At 40.8% G+C, this 15,239-nt stretch overlaps 1 protein-coding gene across 5 annotated transcripts in view; it reads left to right on the top strand.

Annotated features, from left to right (window-relative positions):
* KDM1A (lysine demethylase 1A) overlaps positions 1–15,239 on the top strand; it is a 44,982-nt gene that overhangs the window by 16,549 nt on the left and 13,194 nt on the right. For 3 of the 5 annotated variants that reach the window (XM_054223333.1, XM_054223332.1, XM_054223337.1), the window contains 8 exons: positions 734–826; positions 1,555–1,661; positions 3,669–3,750; positions 5,977–6,071; positions 7,387–7,506; positions 12,590–12,732; positions 13,263–13,353; positions 14,049–14,183. In XM_054223333.1, the coding sequence (XP_054079308.1) occupies positions 734–826; positions 1,555–1,661; positions 3,669–3,750; positions 5,977–6,071; positions 7,387–7,506; positions 12,590–12,732; positions 13,263–13,353; positions 14,049–14,183 (866 nt within the window). The remainder of the gene's footprint in view (positions 1–733; positions 827–1,554; positions 1,662–3,668; positions 3,751–5,976; positions 6,072–7,386; positions 7,507–12,589; positions 12,733–13,262; positions 13,354–14,048; positions 14,184–15,239) is intronic. The other 2 variants (XM_054223336.1, XM_054223334.1) reach the window with 1 other exon arrangement.

The following is a 15,239-nucleotide window of genomic DNA, read 5'->3' as shown; positions in this document are numbered from 1 at the left end:
CCTGTGAGTGAATTCACTTGCAGCTTTTAAGGTTCGCTACAACTTCGTGGTGATTTGCAGCTGTGAGATTTTGTTAATTGTAAGGTTCCTGGGAGGTATTAAAAGGTTGCATGAGACTTGGACGGAGTGGCCGTGATGAAAGAAGGCAGTAAAAGGGCAAGGAGTTACTGCTTGCGAATGTAGGCCATTCCACCCTTCCCAAAAAAGATCCCAATAAACTGAAAAAGGGTGGAGGGGAGCCACAAAGAAAGAGAATTAAAGAAGGAAATAATGCTGAAATGAATGCAGATACACTGTCGAGTATTGCAAAATAGTGAATTATTGTGTTTATAAAAATAAAAGTGAGAATTCGGTGCTCTAGTAATGGGGTGGCTTAAAACTGGCAAATCGCATTACAGTTCTGTGTGAAGATCTCCAGACTTCCACAGTCAGTTTCAGACAAGGTGTTCTTCTGCACTAAACAAATGGAAGCATTTAACGTCCTGTACAGCTTTTTGGGCAGTATTCAAAACTGCAGTATATCATGGAAAACAGCTTGTGGTTTCCGGAAAGCTTTAACCTCGCCCTTCTTTGAGAAGATTAATTTTTCGGTAGGGCAGCTGGGGATGCAGAAAGGGATGTGTTCCGTGTGACTTTGCTGGGTTGCTGCTGTGACACGTTTGCTTGTGAATGTTTTCAGTATATACGTGCTGCCAAACATACAGAATAATTTTAAACCATTACAATTTTTTAGGTGATACAGTGCTTGTTCACAGAGTACACAGCTATCTGGAACGGCACGGTCTAATCAACTTTGGTATCTACAAAAGAGTGAAGCCCCTTCCAAGTAAGAAACTTGAAAATTGTCTCTGGTTGGAGTTTTGTTTTATTGTTCGGTGATGTGTTGGGACAAATTTCGGAGTGCTTCTTTTAGGATTGCAATGCTGAGGGAAAAAAAAAAAAGGCGGGAAAGCCATCTGGCTATAGATGTTCATGTGTTTTGTTTTGGCATGGCGAAGCCACGTGTTTAAGTAAATCACTTTGAGAGGGAAGATGATTCAGTGGCTGTCACTGTTTAATGAGTTATCCTTGTTCCTCATCTGAATTACAAAGGCAGAAACAATGCTGTACGCTTTTCTGATGCTTGAATTTTACAACTGCTGAAATTGTCTGTCCTTTCGAGGTTTTATTCTTCTGGGGCAGAAAGAAATAAGACTATGATACTTTGTCCCCCCGTAATTAATAAGACTCAGTTTCTTCAAACAGCTGTCCTTCAGAAGTATTTTTCCTCCTGTTTTCTTCCTTGTCACAGGTGCACCATTGATGTATTTTTCTTGTACCTGTCTCATTAAGAAAAATTGTGAAGTGTCTTACTGTTGCTATACCATGTGCATAATTACTTCAGTTTTCTTCTTGTGGCTATTTATTCAGTTAAAGAGTTTGCTCTGTCAGAACTGCCAATGAGAAGGAAGCTTCTTTTTGTTCTTGGTATCTCTTAAATGCAACTTTAACATGACCGCTTCCAGTGTAGTGATGCGCATATAGAACCTGTAGCTTATTTTCCCCTTTCTTTAGCCAAGAAGACTGGAAAGGTGATCATTATCGGTTCTGGAGTCTCTGGGTTGGCAGCAGCTCGCCAGTTACAGAGTTTTGGGATGGATGTCACAGTTCTGGAAGCCAGGGTATGAATTTCTGTGCTGTTTTACTTCTGTATGGAAACTTAACCCATAACCCCATTTGGTACTAGCTTAAAGCTAAGTCTCCCAGCAGCATGCCCGAGATGGGTAAGTTTGTGTGTCGTTACAGACGGCTGTGCTGTATTGCTGGGTACTAAACCTGTCTCACTAGGAAACAAGCTTCTGTTCTCGCTGGCAGTTGGCTAATGCTCCCTCGGGGGTGGGGTGCCTCATCGGGTGCTAGTGTCCTACGCTTAAACCAGTAACAGCTTGGAACGTTCTTCCTTTTGTGATCAGGAACTGATTTTTCACTGGACAGCAGAATGCAAGTCTGCATTTCAAGAACTTGCCTATTAAATAGAATCATTATTTGGAATTGCCAGACAACATCAGGCAGGTTTTTTTCTTCTTGCACCTTTTAAGTCTACGTTAATTCCTTCCCTTGTTTATTAGTGTGTGCTAAACATAGGCTTTAAAGTTACATAGAGCTACGTTTTGTGGTCCATGAACTAGCTGATTGTTCTTCCAGTAATAAGGTAGTCTTTAATATCCAGCCCTGAGTGGAATCTCCTTTTTTTCAAAGTGGAAGTTTATTTTCAGATAATCTAATCAATTGAGAACAACTTGATAGTCATGTAAAATAAATGAATCTATTGACAAATTAAATTTGAATTTATCTTATGTTTTACTTCCAGACGTCATTTTGTTAGTATATTTGCTTCTGACACTTTTCTAGCACAAATGAAAATAATCTGCTTAAGTTTTTTTATTACAGTAATGTTTCAGGCCCTTAATTTTGCTAGCTATTGCTCCTGGTGCTGCTGGCTCTGTGCTTCTCAGGCTCCACGCCACTAGAGCAAAGGAGAGCACAACAGTCCCGTTGTTTGTGTTGTGGGACTTCTTGCTTGCTTGATTGGTTTGGTTTTTGCTTTTGGGGGTTTTTTTGAAGCTGGAAGAAAAAGATCTGTGCTGTAACCTGGGTTTTGTTCTACTCATCTTCGTTATAACCAGTATGTAGATCTGGAAAGAGGCCATTTTAAAATAACGCACAATGTTTTCAGTCGTTTTTCTCTAGTCTGCTGCATCTCTTCTTGAGTAGTCTGTATGTTTTTTATTTTTTAAGGCTGTCTGGTGTTTTCTCACATGATTTCAGTGATTCGGGTGGTAGTTTGTTTGTGCCACTCATTTTCGGTAACTTTTAGACTATTAGTTTACATGCTTCCGAATTGCCGATTTAATTAATAAAATTCAAATTTTACGTTTTTTATTAATCGGTAGCTGTTTGGGATCTTTGCCCAGCTGTAATTGGTATTTCTCTCTATCATCCTGCTAGACGGACTAAGAATAGGGAAAGGCAGATATTTTTTTTTTTTTTCCTTATTAAGTTTAAAGTGGCAGGAAAATAAGTGTCATCCTTAAGTCAGTAGTATGTGTCAAGAATCAAAACCTTTTTTTTTCCTGCTTCTAAAATGGGCTGTTGATTCATGGTTATCTTTGCGATCGATAGCTGGCTCTTCCGCGGAGGATAGGAATAATTGGCTGATGGTTTTTCTAACCCTACCATTTAGTTTTCTCAAGCCCAGCTGAATCATTTCCTATATAGCTATTGGATTTTGTGGTGGGAAGTGGTGGGGGAAATACAGAATGTAACCTAATCTGTCCATGGACAATGAGGGATTGGTTTTAGAATCACAGTAGATCCTGCTGTAGAGATAGTTAAATCTGTCCAAATCAGGTTAGGCTTTTTTTTTTTCTTTTTCTTTGCCTTTTTCCTTCTTTTTTTTTTTTTTAATGTAAATGCAACTTAAACATTTTATTCCTTACCTTAGGCAAATTAATTGAGATCAAGCGTTCATTTGCAGAGGTTCTTGGAGAAGTATACATCCTATTTGCTGAACCTTTGGATAAGAGAATACTTACACCATGTTCTATAGAAGTTTCAGCGATTGTATGTAAGGGAGGTGTAATGTCGAACGTTACCAGAGGTTTAATATGTTGTTGTTCTTTTAAAAGGACCGAGTAGGAGGAAGAGTTGCTACCTTTCGCAAAGGGAACTATGTTGCTGATCTAGGAGCAATGGTGGTAACAGGACTTGGTGAGTTTTTCAAAATTAAAAGAAATGTGGAGGAAAATTGTGGAGCAAGATGTTACAAATCTGAAACCTTATGCTATTCCCTTTCATGGCCAAAATAATTGGGTATTTTTTACTATTAAAAAGTAGATGTTCAATTTCTTTGGCAGTTGGCATTTTTCATCAGTGAATCTTTAGAACAGATGGCAGCCTGTACTAAACGCTGGGATTTTGGTTGGTGCCATAGCTGCCGTTGGTCACTGAAGTCATACAGGTGCTTGTCACCTCATCAAACTGTTGTGGATCCATTATTTTACAGATCACTTGTGCTTAGTGTAATTCCTTGCTCTTTCCTTGGCATGCTGTCCTTTTGTGTGTCTGTTCCTTTGCCCAGTTCCTTTAAGGTGGTATCTGCCCTGGGTTTACTGCACTTGCTGAACAAGTCTTTCTAAAGCTGCTTTACCCAGCTGACAGTGGCCTCTGAGTTCAGGTCTGCGGGCAGAATTTCTTGGTAACTCTCGTAGTTGTTCCCTTGGATCTTCCCAAGTAGAAGCTGAAATTGAACGTGGAGAAGTAGGGATGTAGTGAGGGGATTAGCTTAGTACCGAAGTAAGAAAGAGCAAATAAATAGCAAAGTTATAAGATGGGAGAGACCCCAAAGAGATGGAATATGTTTTTGCATTTACATGGGGGAAAAAAAGGGAGGAGAGGGAATGAAGAGTAGAGCCCGTCTTAAAGTCAGAATTTAAACCCAGAAAGTCCTTTCTCTAAGTGTTTTCAAAATTAGTTGAAAAAATAATGGCAGACAAGCTATGCTTCTTCCTGTTTAATGCTGGTTTATTGGGTGGGCATCAGTTATTAGTATTGGTTACTCTGCTAAGAAGATGGGCAGGTGTTTAGTGTGGAATACATTTCAGTAATGCAGTGAAATGATAAAATACTATAAAACTTGAGTTTTACTTACTGCCAAAACTTAGTGTCTGTCTTATGGTTTGTCTTTATTACATTGCATCCCGAAGCTGTTCCCAGACAAGTTGCATGTCCTGGTAAAACAGATTTAAGGTTGCCTAATATTTTTATGTTTTAATTCATCATGGCTGTTTCTTTTCCAAAAGAATCTACCCTTTGCCTTGAATGAGGCAGCATACGTTACGGAGAAGGAAAGAGTCTCGTAGTGAAGGAGATGGTTTGAAGGGCATCCTTCATATTTCTGAATCTGGAAGAGATGTGAGGAGGGAAGACTACTTAAGGGGTTGGGCTTGTGGTTTGGGAAGGTGAAAGACTGAAGTTACAGGGTCTTTTCTGGGTTTGTTAGTAAACTGTGGAAGAACTAAAATTTTTAGTAGGTTGTTGAACTTGAAACATGAACTTAGACTTATTTCAAAACTCTGTTCTGCTTGTTCAGTCACCTCTCTGAAGACAGGAAGGTAGTGTGGCTGAACTGCCCCCTCTGTTTTGAACTAAGGCTCTGGGTTTGGCTGGATTGCAGAATCAGAGAACAGTGGGAAGCTAGATGTGAAAAACTTTTCCCAAAGTTAGTTTTGTGGAGGAAACCCATGTTGCCTCTCCCGTGTGCCATTTCTTGTTTGTGTCCATTCTTTTTCTTTCCTGTGCTGTACTTACAGAGACTTTGACATGTAGTGATTCTGGATGCTTAAAGTTGACGCTTTCTGCCTTTCTCATGTTTTTAAGTGGAATCTCCTAGATTGCTTTCTAATCTGTTTAGTTACGTATCTTCCAGGTACAATTGCTGTATGTGGTTCTTCTTCATAGATTGTATTCACAGGTGTCATTTATTGGAGTTCCAGTAAGATTTTAGGGACTGAATTCTTCAGGTTCCAGCTCCATGTCACAACACTTTCAAAAGCTTCCGAAGTTACTGTGCAGCTGTGGGAGCTTCCCTTGGCTTTTCAAACACTCTGCTCACAAGCATTTTGAACGTATGTTTATACCTATAAACTGTCAATCGTACTAAGGTTGCTGCCACCTTAGAACTCTGCTTTTATAAGCAGCCCTTTTTACATACTGTCCTTGAAGTGTTGGTGGGCAGGTTTGGTTTTTTTCATGACTTTGTTGCAAGAATTACTGTGAAGAGTAGACTTTCAGCAGTGTTATATTACTTCACTGGAGCACGTTTTGCACTGGAGTTGGTGTGTTTAGCCTTTGAAATAGCTTTAACTGTGGAATTTGTATTTAATTGCAGACAAACTTTGCAGGAGCACTCTGTTGACTGTACAAAATGTTTTCCAGGAGGAAATCCCATGGCTGTGGTCAGCAAACAAGTGAATATGGAATTGGCTAAGATCAAACAAAAATGCCCACTTTATGAAGCAAACGGACAAGCTGTAAGTCTGATCCTGTTTTCATGAACCTTTTAAATAGGAATAGTATCTCAAGTGTATTTGTTACCAGGCCATTAGTCTAGCAGAAGATAGCTTCCGTGGAGAGGGAGCAGTGAAAGTGTGTGTCCGTTTTTAGGCAGTATAGTAGTACTCTTGCATATCTGCACGTATTCTTCTTAAACCCGTTCTTTCCACATGAGTTATTAACTTTGAATTTCAAAGGTTTTGTGGAAGCTAAGTTCCTGTTTGTTTTTCCCAAATTCATTACTGTTTTTCCTTAGACAGTTGTCTGTCTCGATCTTTGAAACAATTGTCTGCTATGCTGGCACTCTAGCTGTTGTCGTTGTTGCTGCTACTCCTTTTCCCTGAAATAAGCTCATTCTGGCTGTTCTGCTTCTATGTTGCTGTTTAAAGAATTGACTACCTGATGCCAGCTGGTTGAACATGCGCAACAGTTCAGCAGTAATTTTCTAGAGCTGGGATTCACAAACCTAATTAGCTTGATTTCTTTGCACTCTAATGTCAAGGATTGCTGTTAGAGGTAGATAGGATGGATCGTAGCTTCGTGCTGAATCTCACACCTGTATTGACTGGAAGTGTTCCTACATCCCGAATCTTAAAACATGGTACTCAGAGTAACTTCTGAAAGAAGACAGATGAGGATACTGGGCTTCTTGCTAGAGGCGTGAAAAAGTGATGCGTGGCACAAACCTGTTGTAACCTGGCACCTGCAGCTTTTCTTAATTACACATGAGTGAAGAGGGTGTTCCAATGAACTCAGGGAAAGCTACCAAGGCATTGTAGGCAGTTGTAGCAGTTAATCTGCTCTCATGTTGTGAAGCCCATCCTGCATGTAACACGCTTGCCTCTGCACTGCTGTGGTTCCCCTCTGCCAGCTGTTTTCCATGTCTGCCCGAGTAATGCTTCGGTATCTTGCAGTGGGGCAGATGTATCCCTGTGCGATTTGAAGAGACTCCCTGTGTTAACACCACCCGCTAAGACACACAGTTCAGCTGCTTTGAACTTTAGACCGTGCTTTTATTGTCTGAGTAAAGCACTGGTGCCTGCAGCTTTACCACGCAGCTTTCCTTTCTGTAACTCACTCCTTTCTGTTCACAGTATGCAGCAGCTACATCACTTAAATCCAGCTAAGCCCTGCAGCCTTATGCAGCTCCTGTGGTTCAGGAATTTCTCTTGCTTATCAGACGGGCACTTACAGAAGAAGCCAATGGGAGCGGAGTGTTTGTCTGAAAAGGAATATTCCTTCCAGTCACTCTGTAGTGTTTCCTGTACCACATCCAAATGCTATTTATCCTAGGAGACCCAGTCAGGATGGAGACTGGCAGTGTGGCTCCATGCAGTCAGCCATCGGGGTAGGGCGGAATCCCTCAGCACAGAAAAGGTTCTTACTGCTCCTTTGGCTAACCCGCTGGGACAGGTAACATCCTTGTGTTCGAAGGGGGTTGCTGCAGCGAGGAATTGCCGCTGTTTAGGTGTGTGCATTTATTAGTGTAATGACAGGAAGGTTATAATGCTAGTCATATTTTAAAAAGGCATGTCACAAAATTTGTCAGCTTACCTGTTGCAAACAAAGCTTGATATGTAGAAGTGGATATATTTTCCAGGTGAAACTTTGTCACTTCCCTATGTTGAATGTTGTCTTGGCGACTACGTAATGAACCAGAATGCTATTCCTTGGTTTAAAAATAAATAAATATATAAGATTGATTCTGTGTGCTGCTTGTATCCTAGCATGTCTGTCATGTATAGCTTCTGGAACGTTTGACTAAACTATCCAATTTGAAGCCATTTTAACTGGGACAGTTAATTAGGAAGAGAAGTTGTGGTGTGAGTAATGGTGACCAGTATTTTAATCTTCTACCACCCAGATACCGCAAATGCCAGTATAATCTTGATTATGTGACATTCACTATCTGTGCATCTATCTGTGGCCGTATATTTAGGTTGCCCAGAGAAGCCATGGCTGCCCCATCCCTGGAGGGGTTCAAGGCCAGGTTGGACGGGGCTTGGAGCAACCTGGGCTGGTGGGAGGTGTCCCTGCCCAGGGCAGGGGGTGGCACTGGATGATCTTTAAGGTCCCTTCCAACCCAAACCATTCTATGATCTCTGTATTGCCTGTAGCTCATGACCATCTAAACTGTTAAAGGTTGTCACTTCATATGATAGAGTAAGTAAATGAAAATGGAAGCTCTAGAAAGAAAAAGAAGTCGCTGGCTCGGATGCGGTGTGGTTGTGCCTTGAAAGCTGTGTGTTTTGCACATACTGCTCATTTTGTCTTTCTCTTGTTTTTCCTTAACATACTCCATGATGTTACTTACACCAAGGCAGTTATTTTACCAATCTTTCTTTTTCTTTCTTAAGGTTGCCACGCTTTTTCCTTTGATTATTAGCGCTGCTAAAAACAAAATGCTGATTATCTATTTCTGCAGTGGTTTCACATCTCTAGTACTTTGATTTTCACCCCACTGTATAAAGCTTATCCTGAAATAGCTGTCAGGCTACTTCTGTTGTATTTCTTTCTGCTGCAGTTGTTGAAAGGACACTACCAAGGTACTACTTTATAAACAGTGAAAAATAAGTTTAGTTTAAGCTGAAATCACTTTCTACAGGATATTCTTCTTCCAAAGGTGCGTTCACATTGGGTTACTAATGAGTATTGGGCAAGGAACTTCTAAGTACTTTCTTGGGGAGCAAAAATTTTTCTCACCCTGCAAATAGAGCATCTACTAACTTGATAGTGTCTCTTTACATTTTCCTTCCAACTTGTCCCTGAGCCCAAGTCCATTTGTTGCCCCACTCCTCAAAACCTTCTCGATTTGTGTCCACCAACGTTAGCCAAGAGCACAGCCTGTCTTGTCTCAAACAAAAGAGCATTCATGTTCTGCCTCTCCCTCTGACATTTTGGCAAACATCATGGTGCTTGACAGGAGGCAAGCTGTAACTTTTAATTAGCTAATTCCCCAGCCTTCCTAGGAAGTATCAAAGATCTCCTTGGACAACAATACACATCTGATAATAATTCAGACATTTAGAGCAGGGAAGGCATCTAGAAGTCTAGGGACAAGTAATAATCAGATGTCCTTTGTACCTCGGCTACTGTCTTGACAGCTTTCCACATCTACACAAGTCTCTTTTCAGTGGTTAACTGCTCCTGCCAGTCTGTCTACGTCTTTTTCTCCACTATCTATGTTTTACTGAAGGGCAAAATACGTAGCAGTTACACGCTGAGTGTACATCCTTATCGTTAAGCCTTGCACTGAAGGCATAAATCTCTCTTGCTGCTCACTACTGTATGACCCAAGCTTGAGCAGTTTTCTACCTCACATTACCACTCCTCTAAAGCGTCGTTATTATTTTAGTCTTTGCTGTGGTGTTACCTAATTAAGAAAGACTTCTGTCCGTAGAAGTGAAGATGGAACCAAATTATCTGCATATAGGACGGGCTCTTTATGATTGCAAGTTTCAGATACTTTATTTGTGGTGAGTTGGTTTCCTCCGAAGCTTACCAGTTTAGGAGTTCTGGATAGTCTTTGGGAAGTTCTACTGCCTGCACAGCTGCCTAAGCTTTGGAATGAGGCATTGATGTCAGCTGTGGAAAGACAGGCAGCGTGAATGTCAAAACGTTGTTTTTCTCCCTTTCTTCATCCTAACTTCGCGTTGCTGGGAAGTGTGCATTTTGTAATGCCATCTTCAGTTTGTTGTCCACCAGGATTCTCACTTTTCTTCATAGAACAGTCAGTCCTCAGCCTGTCCTGATGCATGGGGGTATTCAGTCACAGTTTCAAGGCTTTGCCTTTGAATTTTATGGGGGTTTTGTCAGTCCATTCCCCCAACTTGTTGAGATTACACTGAGAGAAGAGACAGAGGAGGCCTGAGAAGCAGACCTTACCCTTAAAGCCAGAGGCACAGAGGAATTCAGTGCTTCTGCCTTTTCCATATCCATTACCACTAGGTTCAGCAGCTGGTCTGCAGTCTGCATTATCCTTATTTTTGCTACTGTTGTGTATGTAGAGAGCCCTTCTTGCCCTCTTATGTCCAGCATCTGAGTTTCAACTCTGGCTGACTTCTGTTTTTTTCCAGTGCCATCTCTGCATGCTTGGACAATGCCACTTCATTCATCACAGGTGACTTGTAGCTGGAACTTGGAAGATGAAGCTTAAATGATAAAACTGATGATCAGTTTCTTATGATCCCTATGTATCTTATGATATGTACAAAGAGATGGAAGTATGGCTATTAATTGTGAACCGCAGTGTTTCAGTCTGAGGAAAATGCCAGACAAGAAAGATCGACAGAGCTAGAAGATAACTATTGGCACAAAAACGAGCGGCCAGCCGCAAAGCAGAAGAGGAATCCTAATTAGAGCAATGAGATACTGATACAGCTTCCCAGTCAACACAGGTTATACTTTATATTAGGTGTGAATAACAGTTGGAAAAGAGCCATCTGATAGAGTTATAGGGATAGGCTTAGCGCTGTTAACGGCATCTCTCAAGCTATTTTTGTTCTGATAGCAGTCATCCAAGAGCTTTCCCAGTCTTTCCGAAGCGTATACTTTTTTTCTAATCCTTATGCTGATCTTTCCCTTATACTCATCAGTGTTTTCTCTCTGTCTTATGTTTAACCTAGACTGGGTTTAACAGATGTTAATACCATGGGATGCTTGCTTTTTTCAGCACGTGCAGCTGTGATCACCTAACAGATATTTCCACCCTGGCAGCAGCACACACTATTTAAATGAGTATCTTCAGTACAGTCAAATACCACCATTCTGGAAGTGTCCTGCAGTGCTTCTTCCATCATTCTGGAAAAGCTGGATTGGTAGTTCTTAGCCATGCTAACCGCCCCAAAAGATAAGTTACTGTCTACTTCGCTGGGCGATGCCAGGCCTTCTAAAGCTTTGTGATTGCATTAAGCCATCCTACCATCAGAGCGTTCTTTTGTCCCATTGACAAGCTTCTGGTCCTTGGATCAATACACCTTCCAATAAGGAAATCTTCATGTGCCCATAAATTGGTTTGCTTTCGTCATGCAAGAGAGATTGGTTGTCATCATGATCTGCCAGCTTTTCTTGGAGCTCGTTGGCCAGACATCCTGAAAAAGTGACTTTGTGTTGTACAGGCCTTGGTGTCTGACCATTTGAGAGAGCTAAGGCTATTGAATTTCTTTTTACGAGGGCTAGCTACGTTTTTGTTGCAGTCTTGAAGTATCACTCAAGGGCATGTGATATCTTTTTTTTTTTTTTTTTTTGAGCATTGCTGTAAGAATTATCTGCATTATCTGCACCCTGTTGTCACGTCCCACTCTCAGGAAAGAGGAGGGATAAGTGTCTCAGATTCGTAAATCCTCAACGGGGTGGACTAAGGCAAGATAAATCTCAAGGTCTCTATAGAAACATTTATACTAACCATTTTGGGAAACTAATAGGTCTTAACAAGTCCACGATAATTGGTTAGGTATATAACAAATGATGGCAAGTGGTGAGGTGTGCATCGTGTTACTGAACAACAGGTATACAACAAATTATGGCAAGCGGTACTTAAGGTGGTTACTTACCAACTCTAACCATTACTTAATTGCTCTAACTGTTACTTAGCAACTCTAAGAGAAAAGAGAAATCGAGGGACAGAGAAAGGAAAAAGTAAGAGGAAAAAGACAGAGATAGAGAGATCACCTGTCTTGGTTCCAGCATCTTTTCCAGGGAATCTCCCCAGGCATAATCATCTTCTTTCTTGGGAAGAATCTTCCCAGGCACTATCTTCTTCTGTTGTTTCTTCTTTGTTCCCCCCTAGGGGCACTTATTTTCCCCTTTTATGTTTGCTGAATTAGCACGGTCCGCCCCCCTTGCCAGGGACAGCCTTGTCTCAGGTTTTTCCCTTCTCCCAGGTGACGTGTGGCATGATTTGGGTGGAGAGAGGAATGCCATGGTCATCCATGTTTAGCATGGTCTCTATAATCTTCATTAGCATATGCAGGGTGTGCGCTTTCATATGCATTTCACGGATAATGAAGCAAAGGTCACTCATTGAACACAATGGCCTCGAGAACTGGGAACTAGCGAGCTCACCACAGGAGTGGCAGAACTACCCTGTCTTCGCAAGACAGTTCTCCCACACTTTCAGGTGCCAGAAGTGTGAGCCTTATCAGTTCTTTGAAGGCCAGGCCTGCATTATTTATTTCCTTGCGAGTGTTTGAGGCATTCCGCTGAAGGCTTGGAGGGGCTCCTGCCCCTCGGCAGGGAATTTACAGTCCGTCCCTTACACCTGCCTTTCTCATTCCTCTGATCTGGGGAATGGTAGCATTTTGAGTTTGTTATAAGGTGATGTGAATTTGGACTGCACTAGAGAGTAATCTGTGCCATTGCTCTGGTTTCTTTTAAAATTTTCTCTGTACTTCTCAAGTGTCTTGTCTCTGAGGCTTTGAGCTTTGGTGACCTATGTTTTTTCTTTTTTGTTTATGAATGGGTTATTAAGAAGAAAGTTTGTTCTTTTGACTCCTAGGTTCCAAAAGAGAAAGACGAAATGGTGGAGCAGGAATTTAATCGTCTGCTGGAAGCCACCTCCTATCTCAGTCATCAGCTGGATTTTAATGTTCTCAATAACAAGCCTGTCTCTCTTGGTCAGGCTCTGGAGGTTGTCATACAGTAAGTGACTTCTTTCTTTATGGTAGACTTCCTTATTTTGTGAAGGATTTTCCTAAAGATGCTTTAACAATTGTGATGCTGCTAGGGTGAGCACTACCCACCCGATACAGCTGTTTGGTCTCTGCTGTGTTCTCATTTGTGTATGTGTTTCTTGTTTATTGAAGCAAAATATACCACAGATGGTTAAAGGAGCAAACATCTTCTATTGTAAGCTTCCTGAAAATCACTGCTACAGTAACTGGTAGTAGATAATTGACTTAGTATGAATTGATGTACATACAGCCCACCCAGGCTACTTGAAAGCTAATACGCCTTTTAGTAATGGTAGGTAACTTCAGACTCCTGTTAAGCTAGTCAAGTATCCCTTATTTACAGAAACTTGTATTGCTTTTCTAATTGTCATAAGAGTATTTACTAAAATACCCCATGATGTGCTTTTATTGCATTACACTAATTAGATTGTGATAATGAATTTCTCAATAATGCGAGGATTTTGTGATGAACTGAGTCTCACTTCTCACCTTTTCCAGATTGCAGGAGAAGCATGTGAAGGATGAGCAGATTGAACACTGGAAAAAAATTGTGAAAACACAGGAGGAATTGAAAGATCTTCTTAACAAGGTCAGATCATGACATTTAGAACCAGAGGATAGCACTGTCTTCATCAGGAAGTGGCAAAATGTACAAAAATTTCCGTGGAAGAATATCCAAAAGTTGCCATTAATGCTGTTTTTAAACGTATCTGTTCATTTAAGATCTGCCTAGAAGCACTGTTATGACAAAGAAGTCTCCGTTTTTGAGGAGGAGCACATAAGTGATTAGGCAGAACACTGTACGTAATAAATAGCATTGTGTCATAGCTTCCATTAGAGATGTTGATAATGACTGAGGCTTTTGAGGGGTTATTTTAAAATGTGTACTTTCTTCATCACAAATCTCATTTGTGGTGTAGAAACGGTGTTTTAGGCCTACTTAAATGTTTTTGGTTGTGGTACTTCTCCATGGAAGTTTCTCAAATTAAAAATGACTAGGACAGCTCTCCTATCCGAAGTCAGTTGCAACATATTTTGTAAGAAATCGATGATAGGTTTAAGCCATGTTGTTTTGGGGTCGGTGGTATTTATTGTGCTTTCTTGGAGGTAGAATTACATATAAGTAACGCCTGCCAAAACCAGGGAATCTTTTTGGTATAGTGGCATAGTTTCAGATTAATATCCATTTCACGCAGTAACTTGCATGAAATCTAGCTTCCCTCATCTTTTTTTTTTTTTTTCTTTTTCCTTTCTTTCTCCCTATTCCTACTCCACCTGAAAAAGATGGTGAATTTAAAAGAGAAGATTAAAGAACTTCATCAACAGTACAAGGAAGCATCAGAAGTGAAGCCACCTCGGGATATTACAGCAGAGTTCCTTGTGAAAAGCAAACACAGAGATCTGACTGCACTTTGCAAGGTAAAGGGTGATGTACATAAAGCACTTAAGTCAGTGGTTTCTGAGGACTGCAGCAGCCAGGGAAGATTAGCCAATATAAATGTTTCCACATCTCTCTCCAGTCTAACACTCTCAAGAGAATGTGACTGATGGTAATTCTTGGCTGTAATGTGATAACAGGTCCGTATTAAGTACCTTTAGGTCCCCGTCTTTCATGGCTCATGGTGGAGAGTAGTAACGTGTTGAAGGCTCAACGTTAGGTAACAGTCTGTGCTTGCTCATGTGAGATGGCATTTAGTGTTTTGAAGGCTAAATTTTAGGTCAGGCTTAGTCTTTAGTGCTGCTAGGTCTCACAACAGTCTGTAAATAAAATCTGAATTTGGAGAGAGATGCTCTTTCCCTAAGATAAAAAAGGTGGTTTCCTGAATAAAAGACTCCTTTCTATCCAAAGATTATCAATTACAGAGTTCTGTCTTGACAAGCAGAGTTAGTCCCCCGCCCCCCCCCACCCTCTCTGTGTATCTTGATGTAGAAATGGGACATAAAAAGGAAACCTTAAAAACCGTTCTTCCTGTGATAGTGAAAGACACCTTGCTAACACGGGTCGGATAAAACCAAGGATCGTTTTCAGCTGCATGTTCAGCAGGAGATATGTACCTTTATTTGGAAGCTCGGTGTGTTTGTGTACACATAAGTAGTAGCTCTTCTGTTTTGTCACCAATGAGCCGCTTTGTGCTCTTGTCGATATTATTGGACACTCCAAATTATTCTGCCTTGAAAGAAAAGGATTGTTGCCTAGTCCTAATTCTACTAACGTTTTCTAAAATAAGAGGAAAAAAAAAATGAAAACCAAACAAAACTCTGAAAGAGTCTTGAATTAGATCATGTCTTTGCCTTTTGCATGACTGCTTCTACTTGGGAAATTTCTGTGTTCGACGTTAGCTAGAATCTTTTAAGAGAGAAACAAGAATAGAAATTAGATTTTGTGCAATATGAAAAGCTCTTAGTACTATAGGAACGCTGGAAATACCAGGACTGTAATGGACCTGCATGTCCTTCAAATCTGAGTGTTTAAAT

Source organism: Rissa tridactyla, chromosome 18, assembly GCF_028500815.1.
Source record: "Rissa tridactyla isolate bRisTri1 chromosome 18, bRisTri1.patW.cur.20221130, whole genome shotgun sequence".
Taxonomy (NCBI): domain Eukaryota; kingdom Metazoa; phylum Chordata; class Aves; order Charadriiformes; family Laridae; genus Rissa; species Rissa tridactyla.
This window is presented reverse-complemented; position numbering and strand designations above follow the sequence as displayed.